Genomic DNA, 23,505 nt, shown 5'->3' with positions numbered 1-23,505 from the left:
GTTACCAGTTTGTAGAGTGGGCAGGGTTAACTTTATGACAGAGTTTATAAGTCGATTCCTGCTGATGGTAAATGCTTATCTGTTTAGAAATAAGCACTGTGGGGGTGCTGCGAGGGCTGGCTGCTCTCTGAGGCAGGGGCTTCACCGGCCAGGGCCCTGTCCCACTGCCCTGCATCAAGGTGAGCTGGGTGGGCCAGGTGATGGTAACAAGGTTCAACCAAGAGTCTGGATCATAAGGGAAGTTTGTGGTGATGAGGCAGGTCAGAGGACAAGCTGGGACATCAGTCCATGGATCAGATTGAGGGTCAAGCCTGATGAGGGAAACGAGGTGAGAGACAGCCCAGTGACAGATATGTCAGAAGTACCGCGGTGACAGGGCAGGACCTAGCTCAGGAGGTCAGTCTGTGGGCTGAGGTTTGAATCGGGGGGCCTGTGGTCAGGCAGGGGGGCAGCTGTGGCTGAGCTGGAGACCAGCACTCCTACAACATAGCTCAGACAGGGACTGAAGGTCCCAGGGTGAGCTGAACTGGGTCTCCAGGGCCCAAGGGTGGGGCATGGATGGAGCCCCCAGCTGAGGCTGGAGAGGGCCTTTGAGGCCTGGCAGTTCTCTCAGGGTCCTGACAGGTAAAAGCCTTCAAAACCTGTGTGAAAGTAGTATTATCCTGGAAGAACTGACACAGCTGAAGAGCGATGTGGCACTCAGTATCAACACCAGATCTTTTTCACTTTCTTGTCTGTGAGGTATTTTCTTCCATTGAATAAGGCTACACAGTACTTATGAAATATGTAATCTGGAGCCTTACCCAGATAAACAGTGCATGAATGCACTCGGAAGAGTTTGAGCTTTGTTATTGTCTTTGGTCACCAAATACACGCAATTTGGCAGTCACTTTTGACTGAAAGCTGAACACTAAAGCCCAAGTTTAAGCTGTGATAAGAAGTGATACTTTTGTCCCCTGGCACTATAGTAGTATGAAATTGTGGGGGTTTGTATGACTGTGTTTTTCCTGGATATAGAACTCAGTTCAATGACATCTGTCTCTGCAAAGATTGGGCTAGGGGACTGCAGCGCACTTTATTTGAAGCTGCATTTGCGAACCTTGTGTTGACTGCAGCCAGTGCAAAATATGGCAGTGTGATTTATACGCACAGTGATGCCTGGATCACATGAGTTGTGCTGATACGAATACTCAGTGAACAGGAGCTGGCTTCCTGGTGTATTGTGCTGTCAAACCTTAAATGTTTTAAGTGTGATAAAGAACAGATTTTTTTTTTTTTCCTTTTTTTTCTTCTTATTGAAGTAGTGCAACTGAAGCTTAACTGTGAAGGTAGTTTTCAAGTTTTCCATTCAAAGTCTTCATGTCCATTCACCATGTTTGGCTGGAACAATCCACAGCCAGGAATCTGTGACTATCCATTCATTTCCCATTCTTATCAGGGACAACCAGGTATGAGGAAGACATAATAATATCTCCCAGGGGGGCTGGGACAGCAACTATACCGGGCTGATTGGCAATGGTTGGAGACAGGTTTATCTTTGATCTCAGCTGGTCTCATATGACAAATCTAGAGCTCAGTTGCTGACTTAGTATGGAAGAACACATCCCAGACTAGTGGAAATAGTCTAAAAAGAAGTTGAAATAAGAGGAAGGTGGTAAGCTGTGAAGAAAAAGAAAAATAGACTAAAACTCAGCAATGTAGCTGGATGAACTACAGATGCTCAGATATTATGGTATGAGGAGAGTAGTAGTAAGAACTGGTTTGGAAAGTTTCTTCTCTGTGGTCCTATTTGTCTTCTGCCTCTGTGCAGGTGCAAGGTGATCCATCCATACTTAAAACAACCTCTGAGTAACAAAAAACATAGTTGTAGTTTGCGTTCTCCTGTTTTACGGATATTTCCGTCCTATGTGTATATACTTTTCCCTGTATGATTCTTTTGCACGTTTGAGTAACATGTTGTCTCCTTGCATTCTGTGCCAAAGTTAATGTATATTTGGGCAAGGGTCAGTATGTGCAGAGTACCTATTTGAGTCCAAATTTCAGTGCAGTCAGATTTGACACACTGAATGTTCAGACTTTTTAAAGTCTCTGGTCTTAGTTTGGAAACTTGTCTAGAAGTGTGCAAGTCTTTCAAATTCAGCACAGTGCCCATGAGCTTGTTTAGAACTGTGACTGATAGTTCATAGGAGAGTTTTAACACTCTGTAGTTCTCAAGTGATTGTTCTATCAAAGGGTAACTTAAAAGAAACTGTATGCCTTTTCATTGTTGCTTTATTGTGTTTCCTAGTGGTATATTCTCTTTGACAAGTAAAAAAAGAATCAGATGGTTTCTGTATTTTTCTCTCCAGTGGAAAAAGTTTATGGACTATGGGTTAACAACCTGTTTGTAGAGACTAACTTCCTTCTTCAGAGAACTAGTTACATTATTCTGATAATCCACATATGCAAAGATTCGATAGAAAAATTACTCAGTTGTAGGGTTTTTTTGCCCATTTGTGCAGAAGATCAGACTAAGATTATCAGCTGTCTCTTCCTGTTCGCATCAAAAATCCTGAGTAATTAATTCTTCATCAAGGCAGAAAAGAACAACAGCCCTATAGCTTTTTCTGGGGCTGTCCAAGGCTTACAACTGAACAACAAAATAGTTACGAATTTCATGGGTCTAAGCATTAATTTTATTTCTTCTTAAAGTGGTATTGAACAAAACTGAGGCTCTTCGTAGGTGAATTTACCAATACTGTGATTCTGAAACTCTACATAATATTGCATGAAACAAAACATTCTGTGTTTTAGAAACATTAACACATTGCATTTTTTTGACTGTTTCCGGATGCCATGTTATTGACTTGCTGTTACTGGCTTTGTGCTAGTGGCTTGCCAGTTTTGGATTTCTTTTGAACCCATTGTTCCTGGTTAGACAGTACTGTTTTGGAGGGAAAAAGACATTTGGAAGGACTTTTGAGTCTAGTTGTTTGAATATGATGCGGCAAAGTAAGAAATGGTTAAGAATAGAAGGCAGCTAGACTGAAGCGTTGTATTGACTTACCATTGTATCTCTAGGTCTGTAGCTTCCTTGCAGCACAGAGGAAGAGAGGGGATTCTGTTGTCTTGTAATTTAATTGTAGGAAAGGTAGATTCACTAATTAGAACAAGAGTCCTTGTTTAAAAATAAATAACACTTTTTGCTGAGAGTGCACTGGGTAAATTGCAGATGCTTTACCAAGGTTGGAGGTGGACTGGTATTTGGATTTGAGTACACTGGGTAATGAAGTAATTCCTGCACAGTGGTGATTTGTTTATATATTAGTTTATTGCAATTGTAAGAATATGTTAAGTATTATTATGCCCAAGAAAATAATAGAAATATTTTTCTAATTCAGATGATAGATGGTTAAACCATTGTCTGCTTCTGTTCAATGCTCTACCTCTCTCTTTCTGTCTCTCTTATATTTGTGGTGGTTTTTTTTGGTTGGTTGGTTTGTTTTTTACTGTATCCCTGAGATTTCCAAGTTAGCCTGAGGAAGTAAGATGTAATCCTATGCCCAATGCATATTTTGCAGTAAATGAGATTTTAAAAACATAGGACTGGTTCATTTAATATTGAATGCTCTTTTCTTCAGCCATAAACTTATAAACTTTATGCAATGAGAAGTAGATACTGTGATGCTTTTGTAAATAATGCATATAGAGCCTGAATGCAATGCAAAGGAAAATAATTAGAAAGACTTCAGCTTGCTTTAGAGCAGGCCGCGAGCAGTTTTGTATGCATTTTGTCGTTCATTCTTCATTGTGACTTTTCTCATCATTTGAAGCTGGTGCCATAGGCTTTTATTGTTCTGATGTGCCATTTTCCCTTCCTTTTTTATTTTGCCCTGAATTTAACTGTCTCCTTTACCCAAGCCATTTTGCAAATACTTATTAGTTTTCTTTTCAAAGAGACAAGAAAAAGAAGGACAGTGGGGAGAATGTCTAGAGTAAAATAGGTTGAGACAGGAGGCTCCTTACAATCCTGGTGCTGACTGTATGGTTGTCCCAAAGTCCATAACTTTCAACAGTCCAGATAACAGCTCCCAAGCTTGATTCCTATAAACAGTTAAATCTGACTTGGCAGCTCTGTCGAGCTCCGTGTACCTTGTTGTCTAGGCTAGCAGGAGGCAGTAGGGTTTCAAGAAGTTCTGGGTGGAGAAGGGAGGAAGATGATGAGTGTACTAAGATCCCTGAGTGCTTTAAGTGTGTACATAGCAGGGAGAGGGGAGAAACAGGCAGTGGCACTTCACAGAGACGGCTTCTCTCAAGCACCTTTTTCATTTCCACGCTTCCCATTTCCCAGGAGTACAGGATTCTCGTCCCTGACCTGCTGTTCCTTTCTGCACTGTGCTTGGGATGTATGCCGGTGGGCCAGGAAAGCAAACACAGGAAATTTGTTTAGATGCAGCAATCACAGAATTCCTTGCTTAACCCTGTCTGCACCTCTGTCCTTCTCTATTGCTTATGAAGAAAAACATGTCCGGGAGGAAAGGCAGCTAATTTCCAGGCCAGTTTTCTCATAGGAAAACTGTGCTTAAAAACAAGCAAAATGTGGACAGTTCATGGTGCTGGTTGTAAGACACAATAAAAATTGGGGTTGTTTTACACAGACTTTATTCATTTCTTGTGAGATAAAGATGATTCAATTGTAAGTACTGTTGTAGTCCATTTTCACAATCTTTGATGAATTTAACTCAATGTTTCCTTAAACAGAGTAGAGATAGAAAAAAAAATGTTTATACGTGTTGGTTTTGAAGTGCTTTTGGAAATAAACAGCATATTCTTTTGCTGACAGGATTTGAAATCTAGCAATCAGCGAGATGAAATTGCTGCAGCACGTGCATCCCTGAAGGAAAATTTATCTCTCCTACATTCAATATGTTCAGCTTGTTTGGAACATTCAGATGTTGCATCCCTTACAGCCAGCAAGGATTCAATTTGTAACGAAATACAGAATGCTCTCAATGTAATTTCTAATGCTTCCCAAGGAGTTGGCAATAAAATGGGACAACCAACATCTCACACAGCTACTCTTGGAAGTGCGCTTGATGAGCTTGAGGTACGTAAACCTATGAGACTGCAACACTTTTGGAAAAATGGTTTGGTTTTTTTTTTTTTTTTTTTTTTTTTAAATGAACTATTGCTATCATAAGTGACGGACCTAAAGGCATTAGAAATTGATCCTCTGCTTAGTCCTAGTCTAAATAGTATCACTCTAAATTATTTCATTGGGAGGGATCACCTCCTTCAAAAGAGTTTGAAATTAAGTGTTCATGTATGTGTTCAATATTTGGCTTCCTTCGACCAGCAGGGAAGAATTAGTTCCAAGTGTGTTACTAATGATGGAGACAGACACATCCTTGAATAAGTGGGCAGAACCCATGAGTTTAGTTTACAAATAACAGAGATTATTAGATGATGGTGATCGCTGCTACCTTGACTGCATTTGAACTAGCACAATGCAAGTTAAGGCCTTTACTCTAAAACTTGTCATTGGGATCATTATGTAATTTATATAATTGAAGGCTTTAGAAACCTAATTATGTTTTCTACTTGTCATTAAATAAAGTGACATAAAGAATATGCTTTTACAAATTCTGCATTTCTTACAAATTCTGCACTTCTACTATTTAAGCAAATACTTGGAGAAAGTCAGTTCTTTCTCTATTCCTGACCTGGTCCTAAGCTTTTGTATGGAGCTTTCCCTTTTTCTTATGGCCGCTCTGGCTCTTGCCAGTGTTATTTTCCATTGTCCTCCCCAAAATGGTAAAAGACCTCCTGTAGATGACATCTCCTCGTCTGGTGTAACTAATGTAGGCCCAGATCAACAAAAGAAATCAGTTTCCAAACACATTTGCAAATATGGGTCTTTTTGGTTGTAAGTTCTCAGACTTACCAGATCTCAGCCTCAGAACTCCAATATTGCTGATACATTTTCAGGAGAATTGGTGCTATGACTGATGGTAATAGATTTTGTCTAAAATTTTCAATGAAAGGTTAGAGAAATACATTGAAATATGACACATATCTTGTAGTGGCAGTTTATTTATCAAAACAGACCTCTCAGTCATGCTCAAAGTTGAATCTGAAAGGTTTTTTCCCCCCGAAAGGAACAGGCTACAATTACATGTTAGGTGTCATCCTTCCTTGCTTCTCAAACTGGGTTTTAAAATTATAGTTTCTAATCTATTTTCTTAACAAATGGAAGAAAAAAGAAACATTTAAAAGGAATACATGATTTGTTACTATGAAAACTATGAAACTCTGAATGACAAATTATATACTTTAAATGAGAGCTATTATTTACCTGATTTTCTTACAAATTTTTTAAACAAAATTTGGCAAGAGGATTGCATCTTCTGACTGCAGGTGAATTCATCTTGACTGTATACGAGCAGTACCATTTAAATTATTTAAAAAAATGTAATTAAATTTATTATTGTTTTAAAATTTAAGATTTGGGTTAATCACAAAATGGATAAAAATTGTCTTTTGGATTGAATTTGTTTTTATTTGGAAACATAAGAACATAGAAGTCCGACTGTTATAAAAAGCCTTTTGTTTATGGACTTTTAAATATATTTTTACCTAGGTAACACAAATGGGAATTGAAGCTGTGCAAGTTAGATAAAGCACAATTTATAGAGCATTTAACTTCTTAAAATTATTTTATGAATTAGATGGTTGCACTTTTCTTTCTTTACATAAAGTTCTATTGGCTAAGGACCTGAAATAACCCTTGCTCTATCTTCTTGTTGCAAATACAGTGCGGTGAAATAGATTGACGTAGTAAATAGTCTGTTGGGAACAAATCTCATTAAATGTTTATAGTGTGGAAATGTATTACGGAACTTACCCAAGAATCTAGTATCTAAATGTTTTACAGTGTCATTCTTCCTTTGCCAGTGCTGGCAATGTGAAAGTTATTACAGATTTATAGGTGAGGAAACCACCACTAAAATTAGAGTAGACTAGTGTATAGCCTAGTGTTGAGGGTCCTTACTTGAGACATAGGAGTGCCACAGTGAAGTTGCTGCCCCAGTGAACAGTGACCAAGTGGCACAGCTTCAGCAGGGGTGAGGTACCACAGAATGCTTTGGTTTTAAGGACTGTAATGTGAATGTAGGAGACAGAGTTTCAAACCTCTAACACAAATAAACCTGTCTTTCATATAAGAAATGGGTGTCCTGACCTGTGGAAACTGACTTTTTCTTAGAATGCCTTCCCTTGTCATTCTTCAAAGATCATCGTGGATGAGTCTTTCATGTATTAGGATTAGTTTGAAATTATCTATTGGGTGTAAGTTAATTACATTTTTTTAAAAGGTAAATAATTAAACATTAATGATTATTTTTATGCAGTTTTCCAACTCTGTATTAATACGCTAGTTATTAAAGTCAAAGGTTTTTCATTTTTAATTTTGCTGTGTCTGTGGATATAGCCAAAGTAACGAAGTCCTAGATAATGCAGTCATTAAACACTTGTTATGCAGGAAAACACAGTTCCTACTGCTGAGAACTATTTTGATTGTGCTTTTAAAGTTATGCATTCTAACTTAGAGAGGTGACAGCTGAAAGGGGTTAATTTCCCTTGCCTTTCAGAGTCCTTAATGGCACTTCTTACCTCTTCACAATTTTCTTTACTGCATTTCCCTAATTTCCTGCAATGCATATTGTGTTTGAGACATGCAATAACTTAGCTTGCCTCCAGGTAAATTGGGTGCAGTTTTCCTTTGCATTCGGTCATAATCTCACAATTGTAAGGAAGCTCAGCAAAGAAAAGAAATGAGGAAAAAATGGATGTCCTATACTAATACTCTTAATGTGTCTCTAAGTTATTCTTGTGAACAAATGCTATCTTACTGCCTTCGCCCTTCCAGAAAAGTGTCTTCAGGTACATTTCCTTCCTTCTGTGAAAATATATGTTATAGAAAAGGACATGGGAGTCTTAATGTTTTAACTGCAGTAGGAAGGCTTCTGATGACAACACTAAGAGCTGGATTACTGCTTTTATCAGGCCTGGCTCTAGGCATTGGCAATTAAGAAGTTGCGTGCAAAAGCAAAATGACTTCCTATGCTGTTGCCTAGGAGAGCTAGTCTGGCTCCATCCGCTGCCAGCAAGAGGTTAGGATATATGGAGATATTTCGGAGTAGGAGAGCAAGCCATCTTCTTTCTGTCCAAGCGCTCTTTCTTTTCTTTGGATTTTAGCCTTCATGGCAGGGTCTGCCAGGCCCTGGCAAAATTTCAGCTTTTCTTCTCTCTTTCTCGGAGAGGGCAGAAGTTGGACTTTTTGTAACTACCAAGTAGTTCTTAACTGGCTCTAACTTCTCTACTCCTGCAAAAGAGGATTAAAGCAGTGGACTGCCTGTTTCCTTTGCTCCATCTTTGCAAGTGGGCAAATTATTGTTCCATCCTAGTTTGGCTTTGGTTCCAAAGTTGCATGTGAAATTAATGTTTCCATAATCAACATATTTTTCACATCTTTCAATTAGGAAATAATTAAGAAACAAATAGGGTTCATATGCTGCTTTTATGGATAAAGAAATAGCTGTGTTTTTAATCTTCAAAATATTTAAGCTCTTTCTCTCCTGCTTGCACATAAACTCTTTTTTATTATATTATGTGTATTTGGATAGGTTAAACATTGGTTTGAGAAAATCTAGGAACTTGGAAATACATAGTTAATAGTTTAACCTAATCTGTGTTTGCATCTGCTGGATGTACATAAACACCTGACACAGACCCATAAGCCATTTTAATGGTCTATCCTGTCACTTTATGAAACAAGTCCATAAACGTCGTTTTAGACTTTTTATAGTCTCTCAGAATAGACAACAGAAAATTGCACTGGCCTGATTTTCTCTGATGCTCTGCAGTGGTATGAAAATTCCAAAATTCAATACAGAAAATGTGGAGAGACAGAAAGTCACTAGTACCTTTTCTTTTTAGTCATTGTGGAAATTTGAGAACTAGAGTTCATGTAGTCCCAGTTTCTGGTGCAAAGCAGAACATAATCCTAGAACTTTAGGCCCCAGAAGGTCTTAGGTTGTTTAAGAAGGTTCATTGTCCACTGATTTTATGTATGTTAATAGGTAGTAAGAATGGGGCTGAAGTGCTAAGACTACTTAAATAACTAGAATGCTTTTAAATGAGATGGAGGACTTCAAGGCAATGGAACAGTAGTGGAGGTGGAATGTTTAGAAACCTACACTGATCCTCCAAGTTGGGAAATAAAAGTTTCCATTTGAATGATACAGTAATGCAGAAAGAATGTGCACTGGTTTCCTTTGGAAATAACTCAGATTATGAAGTCTGATTTTTCTCTAGTTTTTCTGGAGAATCTCCCAGCTGTCTCAAAACAATTCTTGTATATTTCAGAAAAGATTGTAGGATTGAACATATAACAGAGTCTTCCTTTCCCTAAATCATACCTAACCTGTAAGAGAATGTTAATAATAACCAACAAGAAGATGTTGGTGACTGAAGTCCCCTTTCCTAGCTGTTTAAGCTTTTATCTTGTGATGTTCTAATAGAACACTTCCACTACTCTTAGAATTGCCTAAGCTAGACAGTTCCTGAAATTGTGATATTAAATCTAAATTGAAAAAATAATTAAAATTTTCCAGCTTAAAAGTAGTCTGGCACATACTGGATAAGCACAGATAAGTTCTGATTTACCTGACCTAAATTATGCTTAAGTATATATGGCATAGTTTTCTTGTTTAATATTTCTTCTGAAAGATTGGAACCACATATGGATGTAACAGGTGAATGGATTTATGTGGAATATAGGCTTGGTGATCTGGACCATAATGACACTGTTTCAGATGTTTAGTTAGATTAAAAATTACTGGTTTCAGTTTCTTTAAATGCTGAAGATCAAATATACTTAGGTTCACATTTCATGAAAATATCACCTCTCCTTTTCTTTCTCTTTAGAACATTTCCTTGACACACAAATGTAATTAATTTTATCATGTCAAGAGAGTTGTCTGCTTTCGTTTACCCTGGCTAGTGAAAAGAAAAGGACACTTATATCTATGTCCTTTGAAAAAACAGTTGTTGAATAAAAGCTACTATTTTGATCTTTGCCCATACTCAGCCTATTAAAGGTAGAAGCAGTGACTTTCTGCCGCAGTCTGGGATTGTATTAGACTAAAAATCAACAGAAGTAGACTGCTTATGTAATCTGATTTGACATTTTCAGCTGTGAGCTAACACTGCTGTTTTTGTGTTAAATCCAGAGGTCCTCTTGACCTCTAAAAGACTAAATTGTGGAGGTGTTGAACCCCTCTTTCAAAAAAAGCTGAGACTCTCTCTGAGATACTTGGATAAAGCATGGCATATTACTGAGTAGTAAACTCATACACAGTGTCATAATTGTACATAGACATTACAAGCTTAGTATAAGATACATATCTTTTTAAGAATTTGCAAGGTAAATATACAAGACAGGGCCACTGTATGGAAGGATAAGGAAGACAGATAACCCTCAAGAAGTGTAGACAGACACAGGAAGGAATTGGAAAGAAGAAATACTTTTTTTACAACTGCAGTGACAAAACTTGAAGAGGAGAAGCAATGCTGGCTGAGAACTTGGGAAGATGGCATGCAGTTGCCTGTTTTAGGCCATACCATCTTCATGGCCATGAACCTGGCAGTCTGGGCCTCAGTTCTTTGCTTATAAAATAGAGTTGATAGCTTTTTGTTGTAGACTAGGATGTTCTGAAGATTGATGCACCAAATAGATACTGCAGTGATAAGAATGCATGCATATTTATAAAGGTAGACAAAGAAATGCCACATACAGGAGTAGGAGAGACTGAAGCCGAGGATGAAAATTTTGAATCTTGTGCAGCAAAAGTGGGAAACAGAAGAAGGACTCAGAGACAAGGCAGTTGTAGTCAGATGTCAACATGGCCTGCAGGTAGATATGATCTTGTTGTACTTGTTCTGTGAGCTGCTTAGGTGTGAACCAGCTCCGACTAGAAAGCTCGGTCGCTATCTTAGCACTGGGTCCAGGCCATTAGGATTTGATAACATGGATATTGGCTTAGAACAAGTGAGGTCTGAATGGCAGCGAGAACTTGGCTTTGTCTGCAGATGGTGTGTATGCATAGCCCTGGTAGGGAAAACGGAATCTGCCATGCTCTAAAGTGTTTTGGATACTTCAAGGGGAAAGGGCTAGTTGCAAGTCTAGGAAGCATAATGTCACTGTAGTTCATGCAAGTAAAACATAAAGCAGCAACTTAAATGGGCTGACCTTTCTTACCTGTACTCCTCATGTTTTCCAGAATTTAATTATCCTGGATCCTCTTGTAGTGAATGAAGAGAAAATAAGGCCATCACTAGAGAAACGTCTGGAAGCTATTATCAGTGGAGCAGCTTTGTTAGCTGATTCTTCCTGCACGCGCGATTTTCATCGAGAACGCATCATTGCTGAGTGCAATGCTATCCGGCAAGCTCTCCAAGACCTGCTTTCTGAATACATAAACAATGTAGGTAACCAGACGTCTTTTCCTTTTTTAATGTCTATCTCAAAGTCTATTTTAGTGTATATTAGACTTTAACCTATAATTAGTGTAAATTAGAGTTTAACCTATTTTTTTCAACATGCCCTTTAAAAGGTTGAAAGGAACATTGTTCTACATAAATCTAAGCAAATGCTAAATATGGATCCCCAGAATAAGGACGAATCATACTATATCATACAGTCTGTGGCAAATGCTGTATTACAGATATGGTGTACACGTTTAGGTTATTGTATGCTTATTGTGAACTGTCACTAGTACAGAACAGACATAATCCTTCATATGCTAGCAATAAGAGTTTCTTCATAATCTCACTTCCTAGACCAGAGTTTTTAAAATGTAATCTCTGTTCCTATAGAATGCAACCATTTAAATAATAATTTGTTAAAATGTAAGTAATCTCTTAGAAACATTTTGAAGTAGAGTGTTCACACCACTACCTTTGATCTGTGTAAGAGTACCAAGTCACAAGTGTAAAAATGAGTTAATTGCTAAGTTAGAAAGCTAGGACCATTCAGTAAATCCAGAAATCTGGTTGTCTGGCGTGCTTATAGGCCAATTCATCTGTGAATTTGGAATATAGTTTGTTTGTGGTTTAAAAATAACTATTAGATTTAAAGAATGGATTTGGCACTTCTTATGTCTGGCAGTTAAATGATAAAACAGTGGAGAATTGATACTATTAATACAAGTACACAGTGTTAATATCATGCTTTTCCTCTGGAAACATTTTCTGTAGACATACTGTTCTTATCTAAAAATACTTGAAGATGATTCATCAAGCACATTGAGAGGATAGTTGTATCATATAGCTATTTGTTTCTTTTTTTGGGAAGCTGAAATTCCTTTCTATTCTGTAAGTCATACTAGTTAACCCAGTCCGAAGGTGTTCTAATAAGACCATTTTCTTTTATCCTGTTGTCATTAGGATAATGAAGTTTAGGGACTAAGATAATCTATGCATATGAGATTTTTTTTCATTTCACAGATACTATACTTTTTGATATTTTCTCTTTATTTATTGGAGGGCAGGTGGAATTTACAGCTGATTTATTTAATTTTCTGTGAATTCAAGTTGTTCTTTCAGTCCTTATACCAGATAAAGATGCTTTCATATTTTTACTCATAATTTAGCTGCAGTTTCTGTTGAATGCACCATTATTCTTGAACCTCTCTGGTGGTGCTTTACACATGTGAGACTTCTTTAGCTCTGGTTAGCTTGGAATGTTAGTCTTTGATACCTTCTTGTAGAAGATGTCTATTGCAATATCTGTTCTAGGGTGCATCAGGTTTGCTGTTAAATGGCTGAAAGTTTAATAAGAGCAGGCATCAACCTTTAATGGTTGGACTTGATGATCTTAAATGTCTTTTCCAACCTAAATGATTCTATGATTCTAACATGTAGTAGTAGCCAGAGCATGTGGGAGGATCCAGAAGTGGTGTATAGCAACCCGTATTAGTCCAAAAGATCACTGTGGTTTTGTCACAAGAACGCTTTATGGGAATTCTGTGTCTTGCAGGAGTAAAACTACATGATTGTAAGTCAAATGGTCTTAAATTCTTGGACTCTTGAAACAAAATTGTAATTATCTTTTCTATTTCAGAAATAACCATGGTTTTAGGGTTACATAATGCAGACCTAAGGGGAAAAGAAGACTACCTAACCCACTCCATTGACTTGAGAAAGTCAGGAAGCAGCTATTTAATTATGGCAAAAAAGGGGAGTGTCATATAATTTGCTGCAGAACACAGTGTCTGCACAAGGTGGCAAAGATGAGAAGGGAAGCAGATAGAAAGAAATACAAAAGATTTAAAGGTATGAGGTGTTATACTAGGGTTAAATGACAGGAGTGAATTTAAAGTTTTTCGTTTCTTTTAGTGGTCTGGATCTGCTTACACAATTAATATTGATCTCAACGGAAAAACTCTCACCAAGAATAGTTTATGGCTATTACTGAGACTGGATTAAATAAGTTTTTCAATGAGAAGATTATCAGGTGTCAGTTACTTTATTTCACAACTCTAACTCACTGAAGGATAGATGATAGATCCAGGAGACAGTGCTGATTTATCACTGTCTTCTGGGCTCTTCTATTAATAATTTCAATAAGCTAGGACTGTGAATTGAATGAGCTATAAAAATTATACCAGCCATTTGTTAACAGAGTACAATTTAAGGACTAGGTTGTGATTCCCTTCCTCTCCTTGGGAACAGTATTGTACTCCACAAGCAATCGCACTGTCTACGTAATACTTCATGTGAGTTGGTGTATGTTCTCATGGTGTTTTTGTGCCCTATGCCCAGAGTGAGGCACAGAGGCTCTGTACCGCAGCTTGTACGCAAGAGTGGAAAGTTTTCCTTTCCCACAACCCACAAAGGGCATGCTTTTGCTCCTGTCTTCGTCCTGATGGTATATGGTTCACAAAACATAGACTACCCACTGTCATTTCAGTTCTTTTCAGTCACTCTCATGAGTTATAATTGTCAGCTGCTTGATTTTTTTCTGGATATGTGTCTGTCATTTCTTGCTGGTATATCAGTTTGATTACTTTTCTTAAGGCTTCTTCCTATCTGAGTGTTGCTAGTGGGAGCTGCATTGCTTCAGACACACCACACACAGTAAGTGCCACCTTCACAAATCCTTCTCTAGCAGCTGGTTTGCCAGGAAGTTGTATGAGCTGCACTGACACTGGTAACATCCAGTGTATCTCTAAAGCCCCTGGGTCTGGAGCTGATGGTAGATGTAGCCTGCCTGGTAAGTGTTTAGCTTTAACAGGATCATTGCCAAGGACTCGAGCGCCTAAATCCTGTTTAAGTTCTGCATTGTCTGTGTTTTTTTTTTTAAGCTATCCCTCAGTGCCTAAACAAATGTACAGGAACTTACAATTTAGCCCTAACTATTTGAAACAATATAAGGAATATAGCTTTTCTGATTCCTAAATTTGGTGGTTGTTTTTTTTTTTTCTTCTCAATTATTTGAAGTCTCTAATAAGCCTTAAGGACATCAAGTGAAATCAAGGGCCTATTGGTGTCAGTAATAAAATTTAGAGTTTTTACTGCAAGCTGGGAGAAACATCTTTTCAGCAGATACTACTGCCTTTTATGTAAGTGGCTGTTTTTTGCAGAGGTTTTATCACACTGAGGTGATGCAATGGAAAGTTAAGCTCTAATGTTCTCTACACTAACAAAGAACCACTCTGTCTCCAAGAAGTTTTAAGTTTTTCTGTTCACAAAGTAATTCCGACATATAGTAAATTGCAAATATATTTATAATTCTTCTGAAAGGCAGCAATTTTTGTTCTGGTATTTTGGAATTATTTGTGTACTATTGTTATCCTCTCTGAATTTTACTCATAGACATATATTGTTAAGGGATATATTTGCATTTCAGGACATCAAGTAACAGGAATTACTACTGTGAATTTGGATAGCTTATCAATGGCAGAATCATACTATGGTGTGTGGATAGTAATGTATCAATGGGAGCAATAATTTTGTTCTAGTAATAAGCACTTGCATTTTCCTAATGATAAGCTCATCTTGTCTTTGGTCATCCTTTAAAATGAAAAGGAGGAGACTAATGATACATTTTACCTTGAGGCCAGATCAGGAAGTGGACTGAAGTTGACCATGTTGTACATATTTATATTACATATCTAGGGTACTGCTAATCAAGCCCTGACCATCCATGTAGCCTAAGGGCAGGCCAAGCTGAGGCTGACTATAAATCTCATCTGCTTTGTGGCAGACAGCGTTGGACCACTCCAGGAAAGATGCTGCAAGGGAGTTGAAGTAGTTGGTGGCAGATAGTGAAGCACCTGTATCACATGTAGGGCATACTTGAATCTCACTGGGAATACAGCTGCTGGAGCTTTTATCTCTTTGGGTTCCCTGAAGGTTCTCTGAAGCCTGCTGCTTCACCACAGGTTTGTGTCCACAACTTCTGGATATGAGACATTTGTATTTGAGGCATATTTGGATCTGAGCACATGAACTGAAATGCTGTGAGGATGAGACTAGGAGCTAGGATCCCAGAAATTAGGGGGATACCTGAGACAGGGAGTGAGACAGACTGTGCTGAGCCCTCTAAGGAAAAGGTATGTAGTACAGAGCCCTCTGTAGCCATGGGGAAGTTCCAACTGCGGGAAAGATGATACAGTGATAGTTGTGACTTGTGCGGTTGTGTCTGTCTAGATTTCAAATTGAATTGTTGTTCACTTACTGGAAGATGAGCATTGGAATTGAAAACCAGAAAATGGATGGAAAACCAGAAGTCTTCATTACTGATGGCACAGTTCTGGGCCTTACCCTTTCTCTCAACTCATAAATTTGAGTGCTGTGGAGTGCTAGTACCTTGCTTTACCCCTCTATTGAGGACTCTTCAACAACAGCTTAAGGTCTGACCCACTGTCTCTATGTAGAGACTGCCTGTGATTGATAACATTTTGTGTAGTATTTTATTGCCATTCTTACTCTTTTAGAGTGGAAGGACATAGAGATATCTCAAACTTCATGTTACGTGTACTTTATGGTTTCCTGGTGAAGACTTTTAACGCTTCCCTGGATAGAGGGAAGACAAGACACTTTGGTTTATCATCACGGTGGTGCAGTGTATCTTGCATTTAAGCTACTTAATCTTGCTCTGAGCAGTAGATTTTTCATTTCAGTGCTCAGGGGGAACATTTTTGATAGTTCTGGAAATTGCAAGAATTCCTCCAAAAGAGTTATTTCAGATTGAAGAAAACATTTTGTTCAGCTTAAAAAAGGAATGTTTCATATTTTTAAATTAAAGAATTGCTTGGTCATCTTTGTTAGATATTTGCCTTTCTTGGGGCTATTTTTCCTCAATTATCCATGTGTTATAGCTGCAGAAAAGTGGATTGCTGATGGTTATTAACATGTATATGAAAAGACTGGTACTCCATAAATAAGAAATTAGGGCACAAAATGGTATCTCTTACCAGTGAAAATTCACATTGCATGAATCAAATAACCGAATTGTGAAAAAGCGCCAGACGCTTTTCATATCTGCTACAGCTCTTTATGGTAAAGCTTATGTTCTCCATTCACATATGTGTTCACCTAACCTGTTCCTGTCAGACGGGCTTCAAAGAACACAGGCTATTTCAGAAAACATAGTGTTTGCCACTTTTTAAGTTTCATTAATTTGGGGCTATTTTGTATTTATGTTTTGGAGTGGGTGTACAGTAAGCAGTCTAATATGAATATTTTTTAATATTATGCTGAAAATCTATTTAGAATGTGTAATTTCATGAATACATTTTTCATGACTTAAAAACTTAAACCTTCTCATCTCAGTACCTGCCAGCTACTGTTTGCTCTTCTACAGAAAACTGTTATGGTGATGTGTGTTAAAATTTTGTCATAAGAGATCTTCTTGCCAGATATCAAAAATATTACAACCAGTCCACAGATTGTATATTGATACATGTATAAATAGTGTATTTCACCATTTTCACATTGTTTGTCCTTTTTTGTTGTTGTTGATGGTGAAAATGCTGGAAGGACATTACCAGTTCTGCTAAGGCTTGTACATCTTCTTAGAGCTTCAAAACGTGGTTTGATTGTAGCTTCCAGTGAAATTGTCCGTGTAGCTACATGGTACTGTGAATCTGTAAAATTGATAATTCAGCTCATTAATTAAAGAATCTAAGAGCTATGACTGAAGAAATGCATTTTCACATACAGCTTTGTACCTTTATCTGTTTAACTGGATGTGTCTCTAACTTTCTCCATCGAATGAAAATTATTCCAAACAATCATATCTGTCACAGCTGAAGATTACAGCAACTGTTTAGAGTTACTGTAAATATGTTATTTCTTCAGTAATATACTTCAGTATTGGATCCTCCAAATTGTTGACAGTGACGTCTAGGGAGCTAAGAATAGGGGACTGTTTGACTTGTCCTTCTTGGTTACTTTCACTTTCTTTCACTAATATGTATCTTGAAAAGTTCTGTGTAATTGCTCTCTGGTTGAAGAACTGAGCCCAAACTTGGCAGACCAGATTAACCAGGTAGTTCAAAGAAATTCCTTTTTAAAGTCTTCAAGAACAGAGTAACATATGGTTGAACTGACTGACTTCCTGAAATCCTTTTTTCTGTATTGCTATATAGAAATATGAACAAACAGAGCTTATATTCACATCTTTTTGTAAAAAAAATGGATTCAAATGTTCTTACTTCACTGTCCTCTTCATATTCAAACGTTTTAAAAAACTGCTGTTCTAGAGAAGTTTGGAAGTCAGGTATAGCAAAATGTAAACTATAAAAATTTCAGTGTGTGATGGGTGGGTGGAAAGTGTCACTCAGATTTTTCTTATTCAGGGTTTTTTTTTCATGACTTTATCGTGTATCATGTTTTCAGAAAAAAGATTTATTCCAGTAAAATTAGTATGCCCATGTGGCATATTATGTTGGCATTTATGCAGGAAAACATGTAGTTTTCATAATTCTGTTGTTGATATTGGCCAAGTACTTAGTTCAGTTGACTTTGAACACTCCTATAGTGGGTTTTCTTACATTTTATATGCAGTATCTGGAATTGAAAATTATTTTTCTAAATGTTAACTTTTGTCAAACATTTAGTTTTATAGGGAAATTAGATGTGAACTGTTCAGGAAGAAGATTTTTAGTGTGCTTAAAAGACAAAAGTAGTCTAGTGAATTCCCCAAACAGATTTACAGATGAAAAATAAGCTGCAGTTAAGTTTACCTGATTTTAGATGGTCTTAAAGAATTTGCAATAAACTGGGATCTATGCACGTGAGCTAGAGAAAGATAATGAAAGATTTTCTATTCTTAAGCCCTGTTTTTCATTTAACGGTTCTGAGCCAAGCTATTTCAGGATTAATCGGATCTTAACTTAAGGCTTGCATTGAAGTAATGTAGCGTGATGAGCGACTCATGGCTCTGTAGAGGATGATTCAGTACAATAGTCAGTAATTTGTATTTGGTGTACCTGACAGGACTGGAAATATATTGGGTTGCTGAAGACTAATTTTTTTTTTTAGGGAACCTTCAATAAAGTAGCATTTTCTCTCACCAAGATGAAATAAATCGTTGATTATGGTAATAAACAAGCATTAAAAAATAAATATTAAAGTATTTGTTAACTCAAAATCTACCTAGCTGTTTAATTTACAAGATTTTTTTTTTTTCCAGTTTGAGGAAAATGGTTGTCATTACACAAAGTTTTTCTTGACCAGTTTCCTATTTTCTGGAGGATGTTAAAGGCTGATCATTTTCCTAAACGTTAATATGCCATTTCTAGGAACACTACTGAAGTCTGGTGTTTCAGAATGCATTTATCTTGTTTTTTATCCTCTGTATAGGAAAGCTGATTTTTGTTGTCAAAACAAATTTCTAAATGGTATTCTTTTTCAGATTAAAAGGTATTTATTTCTTGTGCATGTAATGATTCTTATTAAAAAGATCAGTCATTGATAGTTTAGAGAACTCTTAATAGAATATTGATATTGCAGACAAATGAAGACCAAATCTAACTTTTTATTGTAATTTTTTTTTTAAGAAATCCAAAATGCCTTAAATTTTTCTCTTAAAAAACCCTTAATTGCTAAGTATGTAACCTACACTACCCCAAATATCTCTGTGCAATCTTTAAACACATGTTCAATGTGATAGCATGCTGGATTTTGAACTTGACTTTAGTCAGGCTTCTGACACTGTCTCCCGTAACACAAACTGATGAAGTATGGACCAGATAAGTTGACAGTGAGGTGGGCTGAAAACTGGCTAAAGTGCTGTGCTCAGAGGGTTGGGATCAGCAGCACAGAGTCCAGCTGAAGGCCAGTAGCTAGTGGTATACCCCTGTGGTCAATACTGGGTCCAGTACTGTTTAACCCGTTAATGCCCTGGATGATAGGAGAGTGCACTGATGGCAAGCTTGCAGATAATACAGAACTGGGAGGAGTGGCTGATGCATCAGCTGGTTGTGCTTCCCTTTAGAGGGACCTCAACAGGCAGGAGAAAAGGGCTGACAAGGAACCTCATGAAGTTCAACAAAGGGAAAGGCCAAGCCCTACACCAGGCTGACCACGAGCCAGCAATGTGCTCTTGCAGCAAAGGCCAACAGCATCCTGGGCTCCATTAGGAAGAGCATAGCCAGCAGGTCAAGGGGGTGATCCTTAACCTTTACCGAGCTCTGGTGAGACACATCTGGAGTGCTGTGTCCAGTGCTGGGCTCTCCGGTATGGAGACACAGCTGTACTGGATAGAGTCCAGTGGAGGGCTGTGAAGCTGGTTAAGGATTTGGAGCGTTGACCATACGAGGAAAGGCTGAGAGCTGGGATTGTTCAGCCTGGAGAAGAGAAGGCTCCAGGGGGATCTTATTAGTGTGTAGAAATATCTGATGGGAGGGAGTAAAAAAACACAAAGCTAGACATGTCTGAGGGGTTCTTAGTGACAGGACAAGAGGCAATGGGCACAAACTGTAATACAGGAAATTGCATTTAAACAAGAAGAAACTTTTTTTTCTGTGAGAGTGGTTGAACACTAGAACAGGTTTCCCAGAGAGGCTGTGGGGTACCCATCCAAAACCCAAACAAACGTGGCTGTGGTTGGTTGTTCTTTGAGCAGTGCGTTGGACTGGATGATCTCCAGATGTCCCTGCGGACTTCAGTATGTGGACTCTGTGATTCTAAACATTTGAATAAATTCCAAAGTCTGTGCAACTTCCCAGATGTCCCTGCCAGCTTCTTTTAATATAAAGTAAATCCCATTATTTACTAATGGAAGATGAAAAGATACTCTGGCAATGAGCGTAGGACAAGAAATTATACCGAGTAAAGTAGTAAAAAGAAAGTTTCTTTAATTTGAATAATCTCTGGCAATCTTGAGGTGGTGAAAGGGAGAGTAGTTACTAAGTTAAGTTCTGTGCTAGTTAATCCTCTCTATAAAACAAAGGTTAGAATGACACCTTGAATTCCTTGTGGAAATCATTTGGGAAGTGGTTGATTAAAGGCTCTCCCCATGAATTTCATCAGCCAGTGTTGAGGTCTACTGCGTGGCTAAAAACAAATGCTTTTTCTTGTAGTTACTCAGATTTAAGGTATTTGTATGCCAGCAACCTGTGAGATGCTGAAGTTCTTAATTTATAGAACCAGAGGTGACATGTCTCATATAGAAATGGAGATATCTTCATAGTTCTCAACTGCTTTTCAACTTAATTTCTTGCCTGAATTCTGTTGATCTTTTTTATGAGGAATGAACAATGGAGTTTTATGTGAAATAGCTTATGATCACTTTTGATGAAATCAGTACTGTATCATAAAACCATTGAATAAAAAATTCTAATGCTTTGTCTTTACCGTTCAGCAGGATCTTAAAACAGTGATTTAAGAGAAACTGGGCACCTGAGGATCTAAATCCACATTCCACATTTCCATTTTCTTTCTGAAAAGAAAATCAAAACATGGCTTAAAGAACAAAACCAAATCTGTGTCTGTGGTCATAAACAACATTTATTGGCACTTCCTTTTTATTTTAACTTCCATTTCAGTGAATTAATTTCCAGTTGTTGTTTCTCTGTGTGATGTGCTACTCCTGTTTTTCTTAATTAACTAAAAATAAAAAGGAAGAATATTCTTTTGTATCATTGCATTTGTGACCAATGTGTATGATCAGAAGGCTGGAAAAGTAAACAATCAATCTAACCCCCACCATCATATTAATTAAAAAAAAAAAGTCCTTTCAAGATCAGCTTTTCTCAAGAACTGTTTCTCGTGGTTGTTTTCTAAGCCTGTGTTGCCAATTGGCACATTTTCTTTCTGTTGGAGTATCTGAAGAATATAAATGTTTCAAATCAGACAGCTGCAATGCTTAGTATAATACATTAAATAAATTATTCTAATTACTCTCTTTACTGGAAAATCCTTGGTATCTTAGGTTATTCTAATTATTTTAAACCATTGTTTCATTATCAGTAGCAAAAATTAAAGAAAATTTATATGAAGATGGAAAGAAAGGATAAGCCAGCTACTTAACTAGGGGCTGTACTCAGGAATAATCTAGGATTATCTTTTCTATCAAGTAGCAATGTTTCTCATTTTTTCAAAACCTTTATATTGTATAGGAGGAATTATCAGTCTGTAAAAGGAGATAACTGGTAAAGAAATCCCTCCCTCTATTCTCTTATTGAATATATTTAGCTCTTTGCAGGAGAAATGAAGAATAATAATCAATTTGAATTCCCCATAAATAGGAGACAATAAGAAATATAATAATTACATATACCCTGCAAGCAGTTAATGGAAACCAGCTGGAGCCCAAGGTAAATGTCTTCTCTGGATTCTTGATTAGTAGTTTTTTTTTTTTTCTTAATAGAGTAAAAGAACACTGTATTATTAATGTATCTTTACTAACTACGCACATGCACAAATGGACGAAGTATACATGAGGGAGCGTAAGCACACACACAGGTACCATTTTGGTTTGATAATGATGTTTCCAGTCTACTGTTTGGAATAACAGGAAGAGAAATAGATGAAAATTTTGCAAAGTTCCAGTAGAAAGTGTGAACTAAATTAAACCAAACAATGGCTAGTTAAAAGGAATCATGAAATACTATATGACAGCTTGTAGCCATTTTTTAAGGAGGCAAGGTCATAATGACATTTTTTATTCTTGCTACAATTGGCTCGGAAGTGGCTAGTTTTATGTTCTGGCTTTCAAGTTATTGGAAAACTTTTTGTTTCTAATTTGAAGTAAAGAGGCTTAATGATCTTCTGGATTCTGCCAGTCACCTCCTGTGTTCAACTGTGAACAAAGCAGGATTTCGAAAATGAAATATGCTGGGATGTCTTAGGTGATCCTGACTTATCTTGCCAAGATTATTATCAGTTTTATACCTGTCCACTCCTGAACATCTGTGGACCAACTGACTAGATTGTTGCGATGAGAGATGAAGTATTTTTCTAGATCCCAATGGGAAACCAGAGTGCTGTTGCATATGAGTGAGCATGCAAAATCTGAGTAAGCCCCAGGTAAGGCTGCCAGGTTCTTAGGCTGTTTGGCTTCTTAGTTATTGTGAACCTCAGAACACCTACTTCTCTGGCTGTAAGAACAGAATTTTTGTAGAGTAAGACTGCTCAGGGACTGGTACCTCCAAGTTCTTCCCAGAACAGTCTGGGAGCAGCAGATCTGAAACTTTCAGATTTTGGTTCCAAGGCCATCTTGGAGAGCTGGCAGGGCATATGCCTGTGTTTTGTCAGAAAATCTGTTTTTGTGCCTCACTGATTTGTTTCAGTATGAAATATGCTTTATGCTAGTCTACATGTTCTGCATGTATCTATAGATTATAATTGGCTCTTGGTTGAGAGAAAAAAAAAGATGTAATTAGCCAGGTTGGGGAAACTGGATTTTCCAGAAACACACTGTAACTGAATGGCATGTGGGTTGTGTATGAGCTACATGATGGCAGTTTCTAAGGATGAGGTTAAAGAAGGAGACAGATGACATTCCCTTGAACATACATATAAAAAAAAAAGAAAAGACAAAGAAAGGTAAATTTTATTAGTAGGAGTATCATTTGCAACATGGGGAGGAGATGATCCTTCTCTTAACACTGGTGAGGACAGAGGTGAATTGGATGATGTAGTTCAGGCTTCTGTATATTCGTGGACATTGCCAAAGAGTTTGGCTTTTCCATGTCTGGAGCAAAAGTGATGTTTGGCAAAGGTCAGATATTCAAATTATTCGCCTGGCATTTATTTAGATACAGCTCCAGTGGAATACTACTACAAACCCAAACAGTTATTACAACTTAATTAAAATAGGGAGATTGAAAAAATAACTGGGAGGAGTATTTTTAGATTTTTGTTTTGACCACTAATTCAGGGTGGAAGTTTTAATATTTTTATTCTCTACTTTATTTTTGTAGCAGAGAGTCTGTGTGTATCTATGATACA

At 37.4% G+C, this 23,505-nt stretch overlaps 1 protein-coding gene across 3 annotated transcripts in view; it reads left to right on the top strand.

Annotated features, from left to right (window-relative positions):
* CTNNA3 (catenin alpha 3) overlaps positions 1 to 23,505 on the top strand; it is a 541,251-nt gene that overhangs the window by 104,869 nt on the left and 412,877 nt on the right. For all 3 annotated transcript variants that reach the window (XM_075025291.1, XM_075025292.1, XM_075025290.1), the window contains exons 6-7: positions 4,823 to 5,086; positions 11,322 to 11,525. In XM_075025291.1, coding sequence (XP_074881392.1) covers positions 4,823 to 5,086; positions 11,322 to 11,525 — 468 coding nt within the window. The remainder of the gene's footprint in view (positions 1 to 4,822; positions 5,087 to 11,321; positions 11,526 to 23,505) is intronic.

The sequence above is a fragment of the Buteo buteo genome, chromosome 4 (genome assembly GCF_964188355.1).
Source record: "Buteo buteo chromosome 4, bButBut1.hap1.1, whole genome shotgun sequence".
NCBI lineage: Eukaryota > Metazoa > Chordata > Aves > Accipitriformes > Accipitridae > Buteo > Buteo buteo.
Note: the sequence above shows the minus strand (reverse complement) of the source record. Positions and strands in the feature narration are given on the sequence as shown.